We start from the raw sequence: 26,684 nt of genomic DNA on the forward strand, positions 1-26,684 counted from the left end.
TAGTTGAATAGAAACCTTGCAGACCCAAAAATGAGACTAGAAAAGGGAAGAAAACTGATTTTCTAAGTATAGAGAGGGGTGCTATTTGAAATATATGATATTTGAAAGGTAAGCCTAAAAATATTTGGTAATTTTCATAAAGCCTTAGTTTGGAGCCATAAAATCAAATAAGCAGCTTCATTTTCTGAGACAAAACAAACCAACAAACAAAAAACAACAGCGAGTTTGCAACACTTACATTTTCCTGCACACAAGCATATATTGAACATTAAAAGGGGGGTGAGTAAAAGTATTTTTATGAAATATTGTAAACCTATGCAAACAATGACCTACAGGCCTGATACACATGCTCTGAACATGGCTACAGGACTGAGCTGTCCAGGTACCAGCAGAGCCCACAGAGACCCAACTGGGAAAAAGGCCCAGGGCGGCTGCAATAGGAAATGCAGGGAGTGCTTGGAAAAAAGTTTAAAACAAGCAGGGAAAAGAAGCCCCTGCGAAGGGTCTAGGGACTAGGGTCTAGGGTGGAATTGGAGAAGAGCAGAAGGGTTCCCAGCAGCCTCCCACAACACTCTTCGGAGCTTTGGAGAAGGAAGGTGGGGCAAAGGGAGAGCGGCCCATGCTTCTCATTTCTGACTGTTTTAGGGAATATTCGGATAGTATCTGAAAACAAGGAGCATAAGGGCTGAGAACTGCCACAACCGAGAAGAAATTGTGGCCAAAACTATTTGTCCTTCCCTCACGTATTCCTCCCTCCCCCACAAAAAGTTGCTCTTTTTCTGGAATTTGTTCACTCCAGAAGAGACTATTTTAGTCCCCAAAAGCAGGAAACCATTTCCCACAGGAAAGAAAATGAGGTGCCAGCCACAACCGATGTCAAAGATGTAAGCAAATACCTCACAGATTGAAGCAAGACAAAGGAAGGCAATTTTGAGCTGAATCCTGGAGCAAAGGCAAGAGGTCGGCATCCTTCATCAATTTCAACTCTATAAATGACTTCTCAACAGATGCCTATTTCTCTTTCCTAGGGTCTAATCTTGGTTCCCTCCATTACTGTTTGTGCCTTCAAGAGTAAGAGCAAACAATTTGTCTTCTCTTCCCTCACAGCCAGCTCTGATGTTTAAATGCCCACTAAATACAAAAGGGAGTGCGTGTTGGGGTGAGGAGGCAGGGGTCTCGCTGAGGACCGGCGAGGTGCGGACCTGGCACTTCTGTTTCATCTCATCCAAAACCCCACATATAACAGGAGCCATGGCTTTCTGGCCAGAAACATCACTGTGCACATGAAGTGGAGTTACTGGGTAGCATTACAGTCCCTGGGAGGTGGTGAGCCCCCCTTTGTTCATGGCTGAGCGTGTATGTTTTGGGAAGGAGAATGGAGCCCTCCGTTAGGCCTCTGTGCTCAGCAAGGGCCTGCTGCAGGCAGAGGCAACCTTCTGACAATGTTTGCACCAAAAGGGGAGCAGACTGCTCTAGTCTCAGCCTCAGGACACGTTTCTGGACGTGAGTTTCACTGGTAGGAAGAGAGGGCTGCTTTTAACATGCAGCCACCACTGCGTGCCCTGCCCGAGCAGCCCTGGAGGGTGTGAGCAGGGCCTCGCACAACACAACACCCAGTGCCCTGCCACAGACCCCATTCCCATGGCAAGGGAAGCCCCCAGACCAGAGCAGCTCGGGCATCCTCTCCATAGTATGAATGTACTGCAACACTTCTTGTGTCAGCATCAGTAATATTCTCCTTCAGAACCAAATAAGTGTTTGCTAATGAAGGAAGGGAAGTGTGAATGAACAGAAAGACTCCATAGGCTGAGCTTTAATTCCAGATGCTGAGAGTAACACCAAAAGCAACAACCATTTGTGCAGAGGTCAGAAATTAAAACCAGAGAAAAATCATGTGCAGTAGTTGCTTTTACAAGCATGCCCACAGTAATTCGATCTTTCAGTCACATTTCAGCAGCAAGGCTAACTATCACAGCATTGCCCTGTACCAAACTACCCCTGTTCCAGCTAGCACAACCTTTATCAACCGTTTGTGACAACAGGAATATTTTACTCTTTGACAAATTCTTTCATATGTAGCACTGTTTTCCAGAAACACAACTCCCTCATATCTAACCGGACATTAATTGCTTTTTTGCTGATATATCTGTGCCTTCTGGACTGATAACACAACTAGCAAATCTGATATCTGACAAGTTGACTCAACCTAATCAGGACAGATCAGCTGTTACCAACATTGCTATAGGCTGTAATTTGAGGACCTTTACAGAGTTATCACTTGCTTTGAAAGGCAAGAAACGGTAATTCTGTCAACAGTAATCCCAGAACGTGCGTTCAAAGTGGCTGTTATTTTTTCTCCAGGAGAAGGTAACACTTGTCAAATAAATACCTGAGATAATTGATAAAAGGAATTAGAAGTATGTGAGTGATACACTGACAATCAGTCATTCTCAAGAAAAATAAGAACCTCGCAGGATTCAGCGCATTAAGCACAGAGCACAAGCTGTCACTGTGAAGCAGGGGTCACTCGGAATGGAGTGAAACAATTGGCAATGCAGTTTTTCAATGTTTACTTATCTCTCTGTTGCTTAGTGCTAAAGCTGAGTGAATTATTCACTTCAAACAATTTGTTCAATGAATTTTACCCCTTTTTCCTGCTTAGAATATGTGGGCAATGGATACCAATGCCATCAGATTTATTCACTGCTTCATTTTATTCAAGCTTGCATTTAGTGCTTGATTGAGAGTATTCTAGACTTCCACTGCTTAGCTCTGATTGTTCAGACAATAACAACAGCAGGTCCTTAATGTGTGCAAACAGCACAGACCCACGCAGCTGATGGAATAATGATTATCTACACCACCAAGGATATATCTTTTGGTATTTTTTCTGTTTAAATCTGGAAGCCCTTCCAGCAACAATACTGAGAATTGCTGTGAAGTTCCCTTTCTGTGAATATTTTTGCCCACAGGACTCAACATTTGAGTGTTTGTGGAAACCAAGTTAACAAAGAGTGCGAGCGCAGCCAAAGCAAATTAATTAAAAAAAAAATACAAAGATTATACTGTATGTGTTCCCTGTTCCACTAGGAAATAATTTATTTTCCTGTAGTAAAATTCAGAGGAATTTCACCAAAAAAAAAATAAAATTAGGAATCCCAACACATGCAATTCTCTAACGGAACTTGATGGTCACTGGATACAAACAAAGGATGTTTTCATTGCCAGGTCTGCATCTGTCTTTTACAGATAAAATGTGTCTAGAAACTCAGACTTAAAATTATAACAAAAAATGTATCTCTTACTGTATCGCTTTGGTCCATCTTCTAAACAAAATGAAAGGGTTAAGGTTGCATCATCTTCAAAAAATTCAGTTGCAAAGGCATCCCACCAGAGGTTGTCACTATCCTAGGAAGCAACAGATCATTCACTTAACAGGAGGCAAAATGAAAATATTTTAATCTTTTTTTTTTTTTTTTTTTTAAAGAAATTGCAAATCACAACAGTTTGCATATCTTGCCCTGATTTTGGGGTGTAGATGTCTATATGATACTTCAACTAATGTTCTTAGATAAGGTTCTAGTTCTAATTAAGAAAAGAGCTGAAATGTTTTGTTTATTATACTATGAACTGCCTTCCATTTTGTCCAGCATACTAACTATGCAATAACTTTCATTCTCATAAATACAAGTTCTTCTTAAAAGCTTTTATAAATCAGTTGCAAATAAAGCAATTATGACTTTTTCCCCCTTTTTCTAGGCCATGTATCTCAAATGCTTGGTCCTAATCATGAAAAAAACCTCAGTACTTAATTCTATAATGCTACATAACCCGATTATCAGCATGACTTGACAAGAAAGTTATTTAGAAACTAAATATAATAGCCATTCCCCTCCAATGCATTTAATATAATTACAATGCTACTGCAGGTTAATTAAATACCAGCTAGTTACTTAAATGTAATTGTTGTGAGAAATCTTTACTTTTCAGTGTGATACATGAAGTGAAAACAATATTTTAAATGACCTGTGTATACTTAGACTTGCAGTAATTCACATAGTTGGAACATAATAATTATGGAACATAACAATTAATAACAAATATTAATATAGTGTCCAACGTAAAGCATATACCTGTACACCCCTATGGTGATTGTTGCCTTGGATGGCTGAACAAGGCATTTTCAGACTTGGGTAATTAACATCTTTCAAACTTCCATGTCCAGCACGTTTGTAAGTGGTTCAGTTTGCAGGGTATTTTTTAACAGAAGTCAAACAACAACAGAATCCATAAGTTATTTAATTTAAAAACTATGGACATATTTATTAACTGGGTTTGAAATCTTTGGTGTGGTATCTTCTGCTCCTCTGAAGCCCTAAGATTTAAATCACTTGCAGCACACAAGATCAGTGACAAAGCTGGAAATGCACTTCTGGGGATGCTGCAGACATGCTCCTCATCGCCCCTCACTGCAGCAGCCCTGCTGGTTGGTGTGCAAGGCCAGCTTCATCCAACATGGCAAGCAAGGAACACCTCTTAATGCGTGAGCAATGTTTAACTAAGCCAGAAAATATTTGTTACCTTTGTAGAAAAAAAAAAAAAAAAAAGAGAGAGAGAGAGAGAAAATGCCAATTTCAGACAAAATGTGCATCTATCATTTTCATTGTATGCACACATGCAGAGAAATAACTATGTGATGTTTTTAGTTCTGCTCCCATCTCTCCACAAGATGTTATTACTGGATTTCACTCCAAACTGCTGAGCAGAGGCTTTACTGTCCCACTACTTTGCTTTGATCTTCGTCGAATGCCCAGCAGAGAAAGAGTGAGGACCCGTTTTGACACCACAGCTCTTACAGAGACCCCCAGGAGGCTTCCTGGTTAGTTCAGAGCCCGTAGCTCACCTTCCTCCCCAAGCCTCAGCCCCCTCAGCGGCAGGCGTCTGGACAGAGAGCTGCCATGCCCTGTGCTGCTTGCTCAAGAATTCAGCCACACAAAGAGATACCAGGAGTGTCCCCATGTCCTGGCAGCCTGCTCTCAGGCAGAGCTTCTGCCCTTTGCTCTGTGCTAGTGCCCACCTGGTCATTGAATGGTTTGGCTTGGAAGGGAGCCTTGGAGATCATCTAGCCCAGCCCCTGCTGAGTGCCTCCACACGCAGCTGCTGCTGCACTAGCAGTACCTCAGGTGCCACCAGGGTGGGTGAGGAACATAAGCTGTTCCACAAAAGCGCAGTACCCGGTATCTAGCATCCAGCCCTTGTAACAGCCTGGCGGGGGCATCACCAGCCGCTCCACTGGTAACAGTGTGCTGCCACCACACTCGGCCATTTGCCACAAGAGCAGCTGTAGCATTGCTTTAGCTCCCTGACAGGCTTCTTGTCCCAGCAAAAGGCGAGGGGAGTAAGGTTTAAGAGATGGCACACGCAACATTTGTGGATCCACCGTGGGGAAGTTCTTAGTACCTCACCAGCTCGGTATCAGCCGAGCTACTTGTGAGATTTCCAGTGATGTGAGAGGTGCAAGCGACGCATCGCATCGTCAGGATGCACATGCACACAGGAAATGAAGAGAAGCACAGGGAGAGTGTGGGGCCTCACCTCAAAACCACACATACTTGCATGCACGCCTGCTTCCAAGAAGTCTGAGGGCTAGGAAAATGTGGAGACTGAATTACTGTGGATCCTCTCCCTGGATAAATGAAATATCCAGACTCTGTCACAGCTTGAATACTGTCCAAAGTCTTTATCTCATGTTTTTGCATACTTTATGTCAGAAAGAAGAAAAAACAGAAAATATACCACCACCACCAACTTTACCACTCTCCCAAAAATTAAAAAAAAAAAAAAAAAATCCTCTGTCAAGCTTGGGTATGCTCTACTGATTAATTCTCCTCCCCTCCCCTGTCACAGGTGGGCCCATCTATTCTCACAGCCAAATGGTGAACAAAACCAAATGAGGTGTCCCCTCACCAAACTGAAAAAGGATCCAGATATTATGGAGAAAAAAAAATAAATTAAAAAAATCACCCCCTTTTTCTTGCAAAAAGGGGATGGCAAAGGCAAGGCTGCCCCCAGGCATCTTTAACTTATGCTCTGACAGGTTACGGGGGATTTTGCCAGAGTAATTATTTTTCTATTCAACAATAATGAGAAATTACCATGGCAACCTCCCTTTCACGTAGTGCACTCACACGCTCAAACACTGAAATAATGGCCTAAACATAACAAAAAAAAAATTAATACTTTAAAAAATATTTTGTATTAAAATAAACTTACAGAATGGGTCAAAGGAGAGAAGAGGGTAGAGACAGCCTGAGAGTTGGGCTGGAAGTGAAGATGCCACGCTGATGTCTCCAGCTACCCAAGCAGCAAAATGTCTTCTGCCACAACTGTCATTGTTCCTCCTGATCCCCTCCACCCCCAGTATTATTTGTAATTTGAAGCATGGCTCAACTCTGAATAGAGTCTCCAAGTAAATGGAATCCTAGGGTTTCAATATTTTTTCCTGACTCTGATTTCTTTGGCAAATGTAATCAGATTTGAAGTACAATGATGTTCTTTTTCCCCCTCCATCTAATAGTCCCACATATTCACTGTGTGATCTGAGAGTCAAGCTGGGTTCTTCTTTACACCTTACACACTTATGTGATTAAGAGTCTGCAAGCCAAATGAGGCTTTTCTTCTTGCCTGTGATGGTGATTGCTGAACCAAAATAGATCTTGCAACTGGAATATAAGGCCAATGGAGCCTATGGCATTTTCTCCAAATTCCTTTATTTTTGTTTAATGACTTGGAAGGCAGAATGGAATTCATGTAAACAGTCAGTACCTGAAACCAAGCTCAGGAGAGGATGCAGATAATTCTGCAGGGCCAAATTAAAATTCAAAATGATTTTGATAGATTGCAGAAATTTTCTGAAATTAAGATGAAATTCAATAAGAAAAGTGACAAAAGCACAAATACAAAATGGGAAATAAACGGCTAAGCAATACTGTAGAAAATGGTCCAAATCACACAGGAAATAAGTCAGCAAACTGTTGCTCTTGCAAATAAATGAAATGTCTCAGATATAGTTCCCCTCCGTTCAAACAAGCACATCCCTGGAAAGACTTCAGCTGGAACAGACCATCCACTTCTGGTGCACTGTGTCCAGGTCTGGGCCACCCACTCTTAAAGGACTAATTTTAGGAATTTAGCCGAGAACAACAGGAATCACGGAGTTTAAAGACAAATGGAGATAAACAAAACCCAAAAGACTTAAGGACTGTGTTGTGCTTAGTGTCAGAAAGAAGATCACAGGGAATGTGATGATAGTCTTCAACCATGTGAAGAGGCTGGTATGAAGAGGAGAGTGATCGCTTCTCTGTGGCTAACAAGGATGGGAGAGAAAATATGACTTGGTTTGCTGCCCCTGTGGGTTAAGTGGTATAATCCCTTGTTACAAGCCTCTAGCCTAGTGTGTTGCAGAAGGGAAAGGGCCACTGCCACATTACCAAGACGAGCCGATGCCCAGGTCCATGTGAGCCACACTGCCTACAAATCTCAGGCAGACTTTTGTTTTCTCCCTCACATCGCTTTTGGTTGCACAACATATAACAGGTGTAAACAGTATATGAAAAAGTCAGTCATGAAAACCAATAAATGTGATTCCGAATACACACAGGAAGCACATCTGTTCTGAAATGGGACCTTTTCTACATAATCACTTTTTAGGGAAGAACTGAATTTTAAACGCCAACCTCTGTGGCTTGGCATTGGACAAGGCAAAAATAAAAAGAGATGGTGCCCTTGGGATCTTACATTTTTCTTCTGGCACCTGCAACCCTTCCCTATTGACACTTACTATTTTCAGAACTCTATACGTCCACACGCCTGTTGGCAACGTACACGCTTCTCATATTCTTTCAAGTTAATGCTGCACGAGGAAACTGCTGTCTCCCCAAGGAAAGAATGTTATTCCACTCTTCCCCCCATTCCCAGTGAATCAAGCTACACTTGAGCTTTTTTAAAATGCAGTGCAAGATAAGATTTTACCATTAAATACACCTGTAAAAGCTGCACAGCCATTACAAATTATGAAACTCACAAGATAAAGTATCATAAAAATTCTGACACTAATGTTTATACTCAGAGCACACTGACAGAGCATTAAAGATAAAATGCCAGAATACAAGAAACCAATAATTTTTCCCATTAGCTTTAAATTAGACTCATCTTGAATCTACCCAACGTATTTAAGGTTCTCATAAACTCACAGGAGCAACAAATTAACAGGGATACATATATCTTAATTTTATACATTTTGACATTTGAGTACAGATCTGTAGGTCTGGCCCTGCAATGCACAATATTTTTATGATCAGGCACAGTTTGTTTTGTTTTGTTTTCCTGTTTATATAAATTCTGTACAGAATACTTTTGATTCTTAAACTGATTTTCTTGGCAATGGTATGAACAGAGTGAAAGTGGATTAGTCATGTACAGTAAATGGTTGATAAACCTACATGGTCAAATGGCTGTCTGTGGTCATGCAGGTACAAGAAGATGTACACCCATCTTACATTCAGTTATCTTTCCTAGCAGTATGTGGTACCTCGTACAGCTGTGAAAAAAGTGAAAATAGAGGACTAATTTGGTTGCCCTGGACTAGTATGCAAGGACAATTCCTGTTGCTTTTATATTTGTTATTCTATCTTATTTATTTTATCTGAAACATGAAGCAGGTTTTAGATAGCACTGAAGACATCTTTAGTCTTGCAACTAATGATATCCTACAGAATCTCCGGATCCCTTCCCCCAGCCAGGAATGCCCGACTCTATTATTTCCATTTGTTATTTCACACATATTCACAGTTTTAATGGTGTTGCTTGCTTTTATTTCACTTACTAGTGTGGCTGGATGCCATCTCTCAAACAATGTGTAGTAAAACTGGCAGAAAGATTTTAAGACTTGGCTTTGGTCATGAGTAGTTTTCTGTTCCATTACATACTTCCAACTTCTTGCCAAAACTCTACTCAGTGCTCAAAACATATCAGTTTCTTCAGCTTGCTTATTAATTAATTAAATTATTGTTTACATTCCACTTTGGAACTTATCTTAGTTTGTACAGTAAAGAAACAAGACCAAGTTTCTGTTTTATTGAAAAGCCAGAATATAGGCCTGCAACAAACACACACAGCAGTGCTGCCGCAAAGAGACCGAATCCAATGCAAAAAGGGGGCAAGGTCTCTACTTCTCATGTAAATCTGAAATAACTTTAAGAATCCAGTGGAATTACAGGAAAAAGCTCATAACAGAAAGCCACTCTTACAGATTCAATGGAATTTCATAATACATTGATGATCCTCTTTTTATTGCCTGTAATGCTTCCAATAGCAACCACTATGCTATGAGGAAAAAAAAAAAAAAAAAAAAAAAAAAAAAGGAAGAAAGCAGTAATGGCTCGTTTGCTTAATGGGGAACTGTGAAAATCAACAATTAATTATTTGATTTGAGATGAAAATGGGAAAAACATCAAAAAATAATGGTGTGGGGTGATGCCTTGCAAAATATGCAAGTTGATTAATGCAGTTTTCTCGATATACTCTGAACCTGGAAATCTAGGAATTGGCATCCCTACAGCAAACATACTGTAATGATTCTGGCCATGCAATTCAACTTTGCAGACATGCTATTTTGAGATAGTTTCACTTAGATTCTCAAATGGCAAGTTGACATTGGGCAAGTAAATCAGGAGTTCAGACCAATCAAAATATGCTGACACTGATATGAAGAAGTATTTTCCTTATGTTCAGAAGGATGGTTGTCCTCTTCTTTTTTATTTGGCTATTAAAATATGACTGAAGCAGACAGTTTATTAGAGTGGTTGGGGCAACTGCTTGCTAGGCTGGCAAATAGCAAGACCAGTAGACACCTACACACAGCAATAAAGGTATAGTTAGCCCATTTCATCTAAGCCACCCAATTTTTCTGTCTACATGTACTTCATTATGTATTTCAAATTGGATATCCTTTTAAAATAGCAGTCCCTAAAATCATGGAGATTTTCTCACTTCAGTTGTAGGGAAAAGATAAGACAGTGAGTTATCTGGTTCAGCCTAATAGAATCAAAAAAAGAATACCAGATCTCAAACCTCTTATTTGACATTGTTTCAGTTTTACTGCAGCTTGTGGATAAAAGAGAAATGAATCTTAAAATACTCATTCTATGCATGTTTCGCTATTAATCTACAACAAACATACAGAGACTGCAGAGTTAATACTACACTGTAAGAAGGACAAAGCAGAAAGGGTTAATTTATGCAATGTGTCATTTAACCTGCTTCTGTAATTTGAATTCATTATTTCTACTCCTGGAACTTGCACACAAGAATAGATAGGAGAAAGAAAGGGAAAAAAAAAAAAGAGCAATGAAGCTGGACTCAAAAAGACATATTCTACAGCCAATTCCTTATTTGGTAATAAGGCATGGCATCATCCTTGCTATTTCACAGCAATATTATCAATAACTAGCAGAGGATGCTCTTTGATCCTTTGTAAGTATATGGGATAAGATTGCACTCGGTCTCTAGAGGCAAGACCTATATTCTGGCTGCATGAACAAAAAACCTGGGCATTAACAACTGAATTATGACCACAGTGCAGCTGTTAACAGAAAGAGACACTTCTACCCCCAGTGTAGTATCTTTTTGGCCTTTGTATATATAGTGCATGCTAAATCCATATTCAAAGTTATTTTAAATTTGAGTCCTCTTTTCAGTAGACATGAGGATGTCACTAGCTGGCTGAGAACAGAGATCCATTTCCTTAGTAGTATTCTTCATCCACAATCACTGAAGACAAATCACAGGCTTGAGTTTCGTGTTTATCAAAAATGAGCTGTGGTTACACTCCTCTATTCTGCAGCAGAATGCTCCACAGCCTCAGCCTTTGAGAATGGTTTATAGAGATGGAATATTAAGTGTGTCTATTATCTATTGTACTACCGTCAGTCATATGAATGTTCTTATTTTATTCTGACATTTTGACCTGGTTTCTTTTTTACCTTGTTTACTTCCATCTTTATGAGTAAATGGAAGCTACTATGCCATCTATCCCAATGAAAAGGCAATAACTAGTATTGCCATCAGTGAATATAGAACATCAAACATCCTATGTCAGGAGGGCACATAAAAAAGTCATATTCTCAGCAACATTAGTAAAAGAGTCTCCCTGGGTCTATCTACTCAACTGCACCAAATCCCAAGGCTCTAAAATTTAGTGAACACAAATGCCTTGATCAGTTATTACAGTGAAAATGGAATTATTACTGACAACATTTAAATACTCCACTGATGGACAACAGGAACACACCAAAGGCAGTCCTTGACACCTTTTTGGACAGGTCTCCTGCCCCCTCTTAGTTCAAAAGAATCTCACTGGAGCTCCACGCACACTGCAGACAATATGATGCTGGGACTTCAGAAGTCCCTGCCTCTGAAGAACTACAGTCTAGCAGACTATATTTTGGAAGGTAAGAAATAACTCTTCAACTGAATTAAGAAACCATACTGCTTTTAGCTCTTCTGCCTTCTTTTACGAATCTAGTGGCCCAGGCAGGGAAGAGAAACCCAAATAAAACAAACCATGCTTCTGCGTTACATTCCAGCTTTCTAGAGAAGTATCAAGTGGTGACAGGGCTAAGAAATGCTGCAATGAAGACTAGATTTTATCCTAAACTAAGATTAAATGGGTTGAAAAGACATGCAGGTGGGGAGATATGTGTCTAATTGACATGCACATACCTTCTACCCTATGAGACTTTGAGAAAACTCTTGCTAAGACTCAGCAAAAGGATTTTAAAATTAAGGATATGCCTAAATGCTTTGCTGGACTAGGATCCAAGTATGCATTTGTTAGCCTGTAAGTCAAATTAATTAAAGATTATTGCTTCCTATTAACCTTTGCAAACCAGGTAGGAACATATCACAATGTTGGACAGCTCTGTCTTACCAAAGAGCTGTTATTCTTTGGAAGGTACGTGAAGTGGAAAAGATCCAGTGTATCGTATGTCCCAGGATGGGTAATCTCATGCACAAAAGCCTAATTTAGCAATAAATAGTCAGAAAAAAGTGAGAACATTGAAGAGGTGAGTATTTGAGAAATCAATGTACTTTGTTACTATTCACAAGCATACCTACAAGCATGGTCCTATTTTCAAAACTACAGTGTAAGCCAGGGGAGTTTTAGGTTAGATGTTAGGAAGAACTTCTTTACTGAAAGGGTTGTGAGGCATTGGAACAGGCTGCCCAGGGAAGTGGTGGAGTCACCATCCCTGGAAGTCTTCAAAAGACGCTTAGATGTAGAGCTTAGGGATATGGTTTAGTGGAGGGCTGTTAGTGTTAGGTTGGAGGTTGGACTCGATGACCTTGAAGTCTCTTCCAACCTAGAAATTCTGTGATTCTGTGATTCTGTAATTAGTATCAGCCATATCCCTGTCTTGGGTCACTAATCAGCTGATGTTGTCAGACACCCAGGTTTTTGCAAATAACAGTGCTACATTTATTGCTTGTCATTTTCCATGTGTGTGGATTCAAACTTATTCAAACATTAAGGCTGAGATTTTCAAGGCTAATTAAAAGACTTATGCGTGCATTTTCCATTAAATTCAGTGAAAATCAGATGTTGGAATATTCTGTGTGGCGTTCCAAATCCCAGCATGGAAATGGAACTTGTTAGTGTTAGCTAAATCAAAGCTGGAGGGTGACAACAGGGCTGGGATTCATTTCACCCCAAGACAGTTGTCTAAATTCATATGAGATAAAAAGCCTCCTGGAGATATCTGTCTCTTCATGACTGTAGAGGGAGCTGAGAGAGTAGTTCAGTCTAGCCATGTAACTTTTACAGGGATAAAGGTAGGTAAGATAAATCCTATTCTATGTACCTACCAAGAATTTGAAATTCGGTAACAAAACTGGTTGAGCTTTTGAGAGCTTACACAGTGAAGGACAAACATAAGTGAAAATCTGGGTGAAACAACCGTATCTACGTTGTCTAGGTTTTTACAGTCTTGGCAGGAAAACCTATAAATGATATTCAAGTTTTTAGCTCGTAACGCTCAAAGCTCTCCAGGCTGCCAGGCTCCCGCTGTTTCATATAAAAAGCTCCGAGTGGCAGACAGAAGTTGGAGCACTGGTTAAAGATTTCTGCCAGTATGAAATGTTTAAAATGAAGAAGATGTGATGATTATTTGCCTGGCTTCCTAAGTTCACTCCCCAGCTAGCCATAGTTGCCAATAAAGGCCCTCAGGTACTGCATTTTATCTTATCCTGCATTTGGGTTAGAAATTCCCATACAACATACAATTAAACTAGAGGAAGAATTGTTCAGCTGTATCTTCATACATCCTCAGAAACCTGAAATATTAGGAAATCTTAAGTCAAGACAACACATATCAAATATTGCCATTTTTCATTTAGTTTTCTGCTATCACTCTGTCACTCCCTGTTTTACTCGTATAGTATTATCCTTCTCAAGCACATAACACTCACTAACAGGCACGTGACAGCCAAGTCTGATTAATGAAGAAACAATAATCAGGAGCCCAGGTTGCATGGACAGAGTGGGGTTGGCTTGTGTTTCAGACAGTCAAAGATTCCCAGCATGTTTGAAAGACTCAACACTGAAAAACAGCATTAGTACAGGGTAGTGAACTTTTTAAATTGGCATTTGCATTTACAAATTAAAACTCTGATTGAATGGAGATGTCTGATTCACCTGCTTACAATGAAAACAATACTTAGAATGAAAACTTTTACTGTTATTGCTGCTGTAATATTGTACAGGAGTGTAGCACATAACTGACAAGGGTGTTATGGTAGCTGAATCATAGGATATTTAGTTCCTGTCCTGAAATGCACCAAAAGAAATACAGAGAGAATGAAGCACATGTTGGGAAACTCAGAGGTTGTGATAACAGAGTGGTTTTGTATGTTTGTTTTAATAATTAACTTTAAATCTTCACTTCAAAGAAATGGAGGGATTTATGCACTCCAAAAAGTGCTCTCCTTCAAAACTTTGCACTGTGCAAAGTACAGCTTTCTTCTAAATGGTGTGTCTTATCTTGTCAACCTCATTTAAAGTAAAAAGGCATCAGTAGTAATAATGAGAATCCAGTTTGTGAACAATTCCTTCACAGAAGCCAGCTATTACATATTGTAACGAATTAAAAACTCTAAAAAGTCTATGTGGGTCCCCAGAGAAATGCTATTTAATAAAGCAAACACCGATATTGAATGTGACAGAATTCCATTTGCTGCAGAATCCCATCCAACTGAGTTTGGCTGCTGCTGAAGCAATTAGAGAAAGCTGTGATTTAATGATTACGCTAAAACCCTAGACAAACAAAGCTCTCACCTACCAAGTGGCCACTTAGCAGTATCACTACCACCGAAATGTATAAAAATCCTTGTAGGATTTCATTTGCTGTCAGTCAGCTAGTAGCAATGTGAGCAATTATTTACTAAAAATGTCTAGTTACTAGCTGCCCTACTGCTTAAACATGAAAAATGTATAAATCTAAATTTAAACAAAGTAAGCAAGGCCAAGTGTGAACTATGTATGTATGTATGTATATATGGAAATCACCCACTAAAGGTTATCCTTGTAGCTGAGACCTGATACAATCTAGCTGAAAGACCGTAACAGGAAGGTGTAATCCTTTTTTTTTTTTTTTTTTTTTTGTTGTTGTTGTTGTTGCTGTTTACTAAAATCCACTGGGGCCTCACCTCTGGGTTCATAAGCTTCTAATGAAATGTTAAACATATTTTCGTCACAGCAGTAGCCTCTTATGAATTACAACCTATCGCTTCAGACTTTGTGGACCTCTTAGATCAGCAGTAAAACTGATTCACTTGAGATTTCTTAGGTTTTGATAAATGGTGTTTGTCCTTCCCTATTTTCTAACTCTTTTAAAATTTCTTAGAGTAAAATGGTAGAACATAAAATGGTATAAAAATGATTATAAGCATATGACACTTTGCAAAGCTTGCTTATGGAAAGCTTGTAAATTTGCTTGGGAACTATGAGCTTCCTTGGTGTGCTTATGTCATCCAACAAACTCCACTGCGAAAACTAACACATCTTTCTGATTTTTAACTTTCATACTAGTCTGAGAGCCTAGTCTGAGTGATACGTAGGACTGTTGATGTAGATTTTTACCCTAGCTGCCTTACAGGTGAAAGCACCTTCTGACAAAGAGAAAACAAAGCCTTGGGAAAAGCAATTCCCTTTCTCCCCAGTTTCTTCAAGGAAGAGGATCTAGAGACATGGTACATATCTATAGCCTAAACAAAAATATCAGTGTTGATACAGCCTTTTATAACCATAAAGAATATGAAGCCTGGGAGAAAGCTCAAACACACAGACAACTATTTTAAGAAAGAAAACATTTTTGCATAACATGGTGAATCATGCACAGAATTGCTGCAGAGGAGAGTGAAATAACTTAAAGCAGCTATGTATAGGAATGAACTTCTCAGGGAACTAAGACCCATTTTCAAAGACCTTAAGATCTCTGAAAATTCTTAAGACCTCTTTCAATGGTCTTAACAAAAGAATACTGTGGGGGGGGGCTTGGTTGTTGTTTTTGTTTGTTTGTTTGGTTGGTTGGTTGGTCAGTAGGTGGCTTTGGTTTGGTTTGCTACAATAAAACAAACACAGTGTATTTCTAGCTAAAATATGGAATAATTGTATTCAAAACCCTAAACTTTTTTTAAAGTACTATGTGTTCCTTATGAGTGCCATACAATTTCTGATCTTTTCTGGGAAGATTTGTGTTCAGACTGCTAAACAGCCTGAGAAGGCAGCAGTACCTTTGACAAAGCCAAGAAACTACATGGTCCCATTCCTGGGAATGTGTAACTGCCAGAGGAGCTGTCATCTGAAAGTGAGAAAAGAAATCAGAAAAGATTCATTGCTAACGTCTTCTTAGACTAGGGGAAGCTTAAGTCAAGCCCAGCTCAGAATATATCACAGATTCACAGAATGGTTGAGGTTGGAAGGCACTTCATGTGGATCCAAACCAAAGAGCTTGCTTTCTACCAATGCAGTGACAACCATGGTGAGATGTTATAATATTTCTATGCACTGTCTTTAATCAGAGACTATAAAATTGATCAGATCCAGATCACAGCTGGATCTCTCTCTAGGTCCTCCAATAAAGACTATATCAAAATCTTATAGGTCCATGTCTGAGGGTGCTGGGTTTGGGTGCTTGGTGTTCAAACATTTTAGGATTCTCCTGCACATTAGTTCCTCCAAAGTCAGCTTAACTTTCACATCTGATTTCTGTATGACACACCAAAGGATCACCTGTCTGCTTTTGAAGAAATTATTCCTGTTCTTTTTCCTCCTTCTATGCTTTCTCAGTTCCACTTTCTGATTTGGAAGCATTTTTACTTTTTTTTTTTTTTTTTTTTTTTTTTTTTTTTTTTTTTTTTTTTCCTACAAATAGATACACTGATACACATAGCACTCACTTTTTTATTGATATTCTCAGCTCCTCTACCCAGTCTGCTGGATCAGGTCATCTGCCTCTTAAAATCATGTATTAAGTTATCCCTGGTCTGGGGCAGTAGAACGAATGTGAACTTTTTATAACCTCCACAACATGTGAGGTCTGAGCTCTGGAAGAGGCCCACTAGAAACTGCCAGTTCAGCACAGAGCCTACCACGTATCTAGTGCATGTCAGCAAGGACAAAGGAGTGTACTGAAGATCAAATATGCTTTGTATTAAGCAAGCAGCCCCTTGTTCAGACCCCTAGAAATGTTCTAGTTCAGTAAGACGCAACATCTGGCAGGGGTGAGACCCAGGCTGGCTGCCTTCTGACTCGGTTCAGCACCCCCCAGTACCGCTGACAACTGTAGGCCTTTGAGGCCTAAGGCCTCCATGGACTTGTAGAACAAGTGCACCATCAAAACAGCTGTGCCCATCTCTCCCTGAAAATACTCATGACCCTTTATCTGAAGGGACCACAAGCAGGATTAATCTGTCAGCATTTTCTTCATCCCTCTACTGATATTCCAAGTACTCATTAGTAGCAAGCGAGCAGGTGACACCAAACTGCCCAAGGAAAATGGCCTCAAAACTGCATAAATACTGAATATTCTCAACTGTACTACACAGTGTGCTTCAGACATACAGTCCTGTGGGTTTTCAGATGATGTGTACCAACCAATCCCATTGCTCAGGATGGGACATGAAAACAGAAGTGTCACATAGGATGAGTCCCACAGTCAAGAATGTCATATGGAAATATCTAACCTATTGGGCCAGCAGCAGCAGTGTGCAAACATAAAGGGAAATATGATGTTCCATAGTGTTCCTACTAAAATAAGCATAGCAGTTGGGCATACAAAATGTCTCCTAAGACATGTAAGGTGAAAAGGTGGTACTATATGAAGTAACCATCTCTCTAAGAATTGGTTTCCTACTTCAAAGAGTATACTCCTTTGTCTTTCTCACAAAATGCCCATTTACATTGAAGAAGGACTTAGTCCTTCTTCAGTTTGATCAAGTACTTTTGTACTTCCAAGGAGGCCAAAACTTAGGGCCTCAATTCTGTCAGATTTTGACAAAGAAAAACACCAGAGTAACTTACCCCTTTATGAAATAAAGAGAAGAGGGTACACAACTTGTTCACTTTGACTACTGCTACCATAAATGGCCCCAAGAAAATTACTGTAGATCATATTTCAATATATTAAATATATATATATATATATATATATTTCCCACCCAGAAGATGATCAAAAGAGTTCTGAATAACTTCCTGACCCATAGGTGCTACCCCACATGAGATGCAGCAGTGTCAGTTCTGCATGGCATAGTGCTGGGAGGAAACGTTTAGGCCTTGTAGCTTAGCGTTCAGGATCTGCTTTCTTGCTACAAGCTCAGAGTAACTAGGTCTGCTATTCTTCTGCTGTAGACCTGCACTCTGTAGCTTGTCCTATCTAAAAATTAACTTGAAGTTGAAGCTCTCGGGTACTCCAGATAGATATTAAAGCATGTTATTTTTCTTAAGAACAGGAGCCTAGCCTGATGGTAGCTATGGTTGCAGAGAGATGCTTGAGTGTGACAAAATGCATTTAAACACGAACGAGAGAATAAAGGGAATTCCAAACTCTTTTTCTTCTTTAATAGAATGACATTTAAGCCAATCACACGATCCTTCAGAGCCTGGCTCTGCTTTGGGTGGAATGACTGAGTGGCTTTCCTGTTTTAATTGCAGGTGTTCATCCTCATGGCCATCAATATCAGCAAACTGGAAACTTACTTGGAGGCAGGGTGTTAAAGAGAGTACAAATTTTTCATTTGGTGCAGAAAAAAACTGTGATCATCTTTGATACGATCTTGTTTCATTCAGCTTCTTTGATTTCAGTGTTGGTATCAAAAGAAATTGACCTGAACATATTAAAGATGATGCTAGTGACACTATTCCCTGTTGCATATGACTTAAGAATTAACGGTTCATTAATATCCAAACAGATCTGCTTTGGAGAGACCTGATCAGAATTCAACACTAGATAGCACAAGCATCTGAGAGCACTGTCAATGAGTTTTTTTTACAGAACCAGAAGAAGCATGTCTTGTAAATTATTTCCACTGCATTCACCTGTAAAAGCTGTTTCTCTGCCTCAGTGACAGAGTAAATACATGGAAATTATTTTTTTTTTCTGCAGTCCTCAAAGGTAGAGCATTTTGCACCAACATAGGAAAGAAAACTGTTTTTTTTTTTCTTATTATTATTTTTTTAATTTTTATCTAATTCGCGACATACCACCCACTCCTAGGACAAGAAAGATGGCAGCTCTCTTTCCTTCATGCCTTGGTAGAAAGTCAACAGAGAAGTAATACAAACTGACAGGTTTTTATGACTGACCTCCTGATACCTACCGGTGCATAAACATGCAGTTGTTAAAACTTATCACTAGGGCCAGGGTTATCCCCTCTTGACTAGGAGTCTGCCAAGTAGTAAATAAATAAGCTAAAAATAGAGTTCCAAAATAATGTGTTCTATTTAGCTGATTCTGCCACTAAAATGTCATGCCCCAGATAATCTCCAAACAGGAAAGTTTCACAGTTTCATGCCTTTTCTTCCCAGATGCCCACAACTCAGTAAGTAGGAGGGATGTCTACATGTCCCTTTGGACAGTGACACCCTGAAGATGGTGGTCTTCAGGCACCACTGACTACAGCATTTGGTTGCAGATCAAGATGTAACATCTCCCTTCCCAGGTAAGCTCTTTTGTTCCACTCTGCGATCAGGCTACTGCTAACAGGACAGTATTTTTAATTTTATCCTTTTGATTTGCTTTAAATCACTGTAACAAATATCACCCAAACCCTGCACTCAAAAAATGATGGCATGTTTTTGTATATAGTTACTGCTATATACTATTTAGAAATAAAGGTGGCTTTTGAACAATAAATATTCTGAGAACAGTTCTACCAAGGCAAGGCCCATAAAATGCAGGCAGAGAAAAGTACATCCCACTTCTCAGGTATTCAATTTAATACCTTGTCTTACCACCACACTGGTGACAAATCTACAGGCATCTGTTTGTAGTGTTACAGTCAATAGGAGCAGTCACTGAATAATGAAGGAGTCTTTTTGTAGGGAATTTCTCAAATTACAAATCTGGTCTCATTGTCATTTGTTTATGTAGATTTTTGCAACCAAAGTTTATTTCATGCAAATGTTTGTGAACAATGAATTTAGGAGCATGTTGCCAAGATGAATGCAATCATCAAAAGAAAAAATCACTTTGTGATTAAATTAAATTTATTTCCAGCAGAGACAGAGGTAGCTTATAAAGAAACAGGTTGCAGAATCAGGGACTAGAAAAAACAGCATGATAACCTACTATTGCTACTAGTTATTCTGCCAGATGATAGACATTCTGTTGGGATTTCTGTTTGCTTTAAAAAAAAAAAAATATATGAGTAAAGGTGACCAACCATAAAGCAAGAGTAGCAAATCTGAATAGAGATAGGAAATTTGTTACAAGCAGTTCATGAACAATAAACGCTGAGATATAACACTTATCTGAACAATTTCCAGAAGTAGTCACAAAATTTAAGATCTGCTTTTGAACAACTCATGAATGAAAAACTTACAGCTTTGCTGTCTAGAAAGAATAGGAAGCCAGATCCAAAGAATGCCTTTATTACCTAAAAGAGACTGGGTCAATTAAAGTCCACCCTCATCCATATTTTTAATAAAACAGCCTCCACAAAGTAAGCTCTCCCACTCTGCAAACACGGTCACGCTTGCACTGAGGGATCCTAAATCAGCTGGATTTCAGTTCTGTCCAGCCCAGGACCTCCCTGCAGCTGCAGTGTGGCTCAGCAAGTGACAGACAGCACCAAGGGCCCCTGAAGGGATGGGACAGTATAGCTGGAGACAAGAAAGTTTCTACATGACAGTCTCATCACTGAAGTATTTACTGAGGAGGTCCAAAGTCAAGCCAACATGCAGCATGCAGAGGTTCAAAACTGTCTTCTCCGGCACCCAAGCAGTGCAGTCCAAAAGAAGCTGCTTATCCCTTCTTAGCCATCTTTTTGAGGATCTGCCACTGTTTTTAGAAGGAAACACAAACTTGCAGGGCCAAGAAGGGACAAAACCAGAGGGAAAACTGCTCTGGATCTCAGGGAACAGAGCACTGCTGGGAGGTAGAGAGTTTGGCTTTTTGGAGGCTAACCAATAGCTTTCCATACAGAAGCATCTACAGGCACATCTACATTAGCAAGTTGCAATAAGAGCAAAACACTGGGTGCTGATGATCCCATGCCCACAACATGTGGATTCTGTGGGGTGAGAGATGGGGACAGAAGAGCTCACAGACTGAATGCTGAGGAGCAGCTAGAGACCTTTCGGTGTGCTCCTGGAGCACCTCTTCTAGTTCAGCTGGGAAGGACTCCAGCTCTCACGTCACGACCGCTTTGCAATGCGACCCAACAAGCAAGTGAAGACATCCAGATACTTGGCTTCACCAGTGGCAACCTAACTGCAAACTAAAACCCTAGCAGAGGTAATGACGCAGCCCCTATTACCCCCTCCAGACATTTAAAAGGAAAAATAGCGCTCACTTTACTCATTTTCTGAGAAGAAAATTGCAGGTTCCTGTCCTGAGGGATTAGGGTGGAAAGCTGTGTGTAGGTGAGGACCATCTCTGCAGAACTGCTGAGCATTCACAACAAAACAGAAAACGCCTCCCCTCCCTTCTAAAGGCCCCCCTGCCACAAGCCTTGTGTTGAGGATGGGAGCATGGCAACATGGGTTGCCACTGGTGAAGCCAAGTATCTGGCTTTTTTTCCAACTTACCTGGTTCTAGCAAACTGTGTAAACTGGACCACTCCACATGAGTAATAATCATCAAAATAAGTAATGAAAGAGCTTTTAATTATGCAAGGAGTAATAAATACTTCAACAGTATTACACACCCAGCTCATGAGAGAGATTTGGGGGCTAAATCCTGAGGACAAATCTGCCCCCGCAAATCCCAGCAACTTCACAGAATCTCGTCACATTTTGTGACAGAACCTGTGTGACAGAAATCAGAATTTGGCCCTTCGGGCAAATTTGAGCCTGACATGACTCAGAAATGCTTGACAGGTGCTACGTATGAAAGGGTCTTCCTCTTCGTTCTTCCAGAGGGACAGCAAGAAAACATCTCTAATGGCTCAGCTTTAGGAATCTCTTTGCCAAGTACCTGCCATATGCCTAAAGGCATTAGGGAAACATGGTTAAATTTATTATCATGAGACCACTTGGCTCTGTTAGAGTATCTGAAATAAACCCCGCATTTTTTAAGGGCCTGGTTTGTTTTTGCAGAAAGCTGAGTCTTGGTATATGAGCTGTCATATCAGATTCTATTTTATTCTTTTATTTTTACAAAGTATTGCATAAACAGGAACAGCTGGTGTTGATTTATAAACACCAGAGTTGTCTTGAGAATTTAGATATTATTTTGCCAACATTTAAGCCTAATCATTTGCAAGCAATTGTTCTGTACCAGAGTGGACAGTGGTTCTGCTACTGCCTGGAGGAGAAGCAATTTCCTAACAATAATAATGTAATTCTGAATTACTCCTAGAAGAAGGAGCTTATGTGCATAGATCTATCTGTCCATGTATCTGCCTGCGTTGCATGTGCTAGTGTGTTGAAGTTAGGAGTGAAAATGCAACCAATTATTCAGCTTAGTGTTTAACCACCTTAGCTGGGAGATGTATTTTCCCATTGTACTGACAGTAGTTACCAAGTTCTCCAGACAATCAGGATAACAGTCCATTGTTATACTGATTTGTTCCCATTATAGGGCCATGCTGGCCACTGAAGAAAGCAGGAATTGTAAGATAAGACATTGTGTGATCATTTAATTAAAGAATTTATTAGAAGCTAAAAGATGCCTGTTGAAGTTCCGTAGGCAAACTGAATTCTTGCATCTTCAAGTTCCTAAGTGGCAGCATTGAAGTTTTTTTATGAAAGTAAGACAGTTTTATCATACTCCTAGTTTTAATACAGGAAAACCAAAGACTTGCTTAATAAATCGTTGAAAGGTAACAAACAGAGGGTAGAAATAACTGGACAGCTGAAAGCTGAGAAAAGAGGAAGCCACTGATCTCCCAAGGACCTGAGATCATATTTGCAGGACTTTGAAAAGAAGACGGATAATAACATGAAAAAGTTTGCCAGGCATGGAGAGTCACTCTGGATAGTCAATCTGAATGCAAGGAGTTGTGAGAAGCTTGAAATACCAAACAACAATAAAACAGCAGAGGGTATTGATGAATGCAAAGTAATGCATATGAGGGAAAACAATCCTAATTAGATCTAAACCACAACGGACCCTAGCTATTATCACTCGGCACAAAAATCTCGGAACCATTATGGATAATTCCATAGAAATATTGGCTTAATGATATGTAGTGATAAAAAAGGCCAACCGCATGCTTTCAGCTTGGAAAAGAGGCAACTGGGGATGGGTACAACAGAGGTTTACAAGTCATAAAAGTTCTGGACTTTCTTGTCTGTGATTAGGAATGTTTTTTACAGTATAATAATCATAATTATAATAAATAAATTACAAAAAATAAAATAAAAATAAAAATCTGGGGACACCTAATAAAATTAGCACTCGGTTTTAAACCCAATGAGAGGAAGTAATTTTTCATTCAATGCACATGCTGCAGAACTTATTGCTGCCGAGCTCTGTACAAGCCACAAGCATAAACAAATTTTAAAACATATTACTAAGTACTTCAGTGGAGGCAGAATGCATTGGTCATGCCTAACCATCATGCTACAGGTGCAACCTCCAGTTCAGGATGAGCTGGTACGTCAGTAAAAAGTGGTTGGTCGTTTCGGTGTTTCTCTCATTTGTATTTTCCCAAACCAGCTGTTGCTGGTGACAGGACAGCGGGTATCTCACCCCTCTTTCCCTATGGATCTTCTCTTCTGCAAATGCAGACTCTGAGTCCCAATCTTCTGTGTAGGAAATACCAAATCCCGTAACTCCCTTTGGTTTCCAGTTTAATACTAGTGCCTCATGCCCCATCAATTGTTTCTCTTTATATCCCTTTCCCCCGTGCTTTCACCCATTGCTTCCAGAGGACTAACCATAGATAGCACTATTTCTTCCCTCAGCTAATTCCATGCTCCCACCTGCCTTCATTAAACTTTCTCAAAGATTTATAACATTGCTCAATGTGATGCCTTCCATAAAAATGTTAAAAGACAAAGATCACCCCCCTGCCAAATTTCAGATCCTTATTCCAAAACAATAGGATGGGGGGAAAAGGGAGGGAGGGGAAGCTACAGCTATTCAGAGCAAGGGTTGCCAGAACTTTTTTTTTCAGTGTGGTCAAAACAAATATATTTTCCCCTTGCCTAATGCCTGGAAATGTTTGAATCATTTTTTGCTGAAATTTTCCAAAACAGATTTAACTAAGAAGAAACCCAGCATGGAAAGCTTCAGCCCACAGAGATGGTTAAAGTCTGGCAAACTTATCAGCGACTGCAAGCAGTGAGTTATGATGGAGAATGTCAGGCAATCTTAGAAAAACCTCATCTATTACACCACCAAGGAGCACAAAACATAGTATAAAACATGTGATTACTGATGCTTCTGATATAATGAAAGCACAGTCTTCTGTGATAGGCTTTGGCAATCATTTCACTACACATTATTTTAAGAGTGCATTATTTTATTTTGCAAGATGTCATCAAATTGAAAAAAATCCTTTTGTCATGGGCCAAAAGGACTTTTAAAACTAAAAGTAATGAGAACATCAACCCTGGCAATGATTGTAGCAAGTAATGCCCAGCAATTCTCTTTGTTTGCAAGTATCCACAATTTATTTTTTTTTTAATGGCTATATTATAATTGATGTTCAAAAAGGGGAAAACAGCTGTGTTTAAAATGTGCCCTGCTACCAGCAAGAGGCAGTTTGAAATGCAGATAGCCAGAGGGATTCTCAACCAGAACTGAGGCTTGAGGCAGTTACCCTGCCGTGCTTAGAGAAGCCAGACTTCACCTGCCTGGTGCTGAACTTTAAAGCTCTGGTGTGGGGTTGCCTGCACTGCTCAATGCTGGATGGACAAACACCATTGAGACAGCCTCCGGGGCCTCTAGGGCCAAAATGTGAGGTCAGGTCCCTCGTACAAAGCCTCTCCCCTCACAGTGTCTATCAAGACATGCTGTACAGGAGCAACCAGAAGAATAAAAGGTAGATTTGCAAATGTGACTTCTGAGTTTCCTGGCTTTTCCATGCAGAAATACATACTAAGTGCTCCACTGAGTTTGATCTTTTTTGTTAATTGTATTTAAGGAGCTAACTACACTCCCAAGCTAACTAATAACGAGCAAGCTCTTAGCTCCCTGGGGAACAGTTCAAAGGTCTGCTCTACTGCTCTGTAGGCCAGAAGAGCTTTACTTTTCACAGATCAAGGAGACTTGATTGAGCTTATTTGTTTGCTTTCTGTGTGTAAACAGAAACAGAAACGGTTTCCAGAGTTTCAAAGGCTCCTCACCACTTTGCAAGATCTGACCATTAATGCATCTGCTGTGCTTAATCCCCAGTTCTCACCAATTTCCTTCACATCACAACGTGGGAGGATGGACCTTACTGTATTAAATGGCACAGGAACTCCTTCAGCAGAGCACAACTTCTCTGCCACGAGCCTAAATGTAAATAAAGCCAAGCTATGTGCCATGTGCATTTCTCTGAGTATGCACAGAGCTTCTAAAGCAGAGTTGGAGAGGAACTTCACTGAATTTTAAAGAGATAAAATATTGAAACTCCCAGGGTCTCGCTACAAATGACCTACGTATGGGGGTGACATGGGCAGCTGTAAGAGGGCTCAGTGGAGGACTGGTTTGTGGCTTGCATTTGAAAGAGAAGTTACTCTGCAGGCTGGGTGCTGAAATACAGGTGAAGAAAGCACTTAAGAGCAAATCCCTCCTCCTGCCCCACACTTTGCAGCCCTCAGTTTTCCCTGTGAACCAGTCAATATACTAACCTTTACAAATAGACTTGCACTGTGAATTTGCTGTCAAGTTGCTTCAGTTTTTTCAACTAAAAAAAATGCAATCTCAACCATAGTAGAGACTTTCTCAGCTGTTTTTGACTCCTTTTTACCAGCGGTGCATACCACCAGTGGTCTTTTAACTGGTGTTTACCAGTGGTATTTTTATTTAGTGGCATGGTCAAAATAGCTATAGGAGGATATGCCAAGCCCTGTTGTGGCTCAGTTATCAAAGATAATTATCAGCTAAATCCCTCTGAAGAATCTTGTTCCTGATGTTCCAGAGCAAGAATTCAGGTTGGCTTGCTGCTCACCGAGGGAGGTTGCTGGACAGGTAATTAGGGATTCTGTTTCTTTTTTCTTTCTTTTTTTTTTTTTTTGTCCCCTTTTTTTTAAATGGATCAAATTTCATAAGAGAATCATGGAGAAACAATAAACATGGGAGCCCAGAATAGCATTTTTGCAGAGACAAGTTTCAGGATAGAATAACGCTTTAATTTTTTCCAGGCTTCCCACAGTATTGCTGGCAAGCCTTGAAAGCTGTAGAAGAGCAAGCAAATGGTTTCCAAATCTCTACCATGGGCCAGATTGCATTGAGCCCTGCATGGGACTGCAAGGAGCGAGCATGAGGGGAGAGAAAACAAAGAACCTCCTCCTGTGCCGAGGCATTAAACAGCAGGGTAACATGAGCACTGCCTCATGCAAAGATGAATCATGACATCAGTTTCTCCCAAAAAGGGCTGGGAAGAGTTTAGGAGTGACTGGCAGCTGTCCCTCCTCTTCAGCGGCCGTCCAAGGGGTTTAAAGACATCTCTGCAGAGGTCTCCTGAATGCCACCTGCCAGATTCCTTTAGGCCACCTGAGAGGACCAGGATGGGACATGTCGAAAAGCAAGCCCTCCCCTACCCAACCTACCTGCCCTGTCCCATAGCCTGGCAAGAGTCCGTGGGGTTGACAGATTCCCGGGGACAGACATGTGTGATGGGCAGACTTGAGCACAGAGCCTAGACTCCATTAAGATTTTTATTGTTTGTTTGTTTGTTTGTTTGTTTTTAAAATGTCTGTTCTCTTTACAGTCCTCAAAGCTGATGAAATACTGTTTCAAGAAGAAAAGCTT

General features: G+C 40.1%; 1 protein-coding gene across 17 annotated transcripts in view; it reads right to left on the reverse strand.

Annotated features, from left to right (window-relative positions):
* Nucleotides 1-26,684, reverse strand: part of LDB2 (LIM domain binding 2) — a 244,960-nt gene that overhangs the window by 137,421 nt on the left and 80,855 nt on the right. For all 17 annotated transcript variants that reach the window (XM_084516471.1, XM_084516470.1, XM_084516467.1 and 14 more), the window contains one exon: nt 3,306-3,408. In XM_084516471.1, the coding sequence (XP_084372597.1) occupies nt 3,306-3,408 (103 nt within the window). The remainder of the gene's footprint in view (nt 1-3,305; nt 3,409-26,684) is intronic.

This window comes from Aythya ferina (genome assembly GCF_964211825.1).
Source record: "Aythya ferina genome assembly, chromosome: 4".
Taxonomy (NCBI): Eukaryota; Metazoa; Chordata; class Aves; order Anseriformes; family Anatidae; genus Aythya; species Aythya ferina.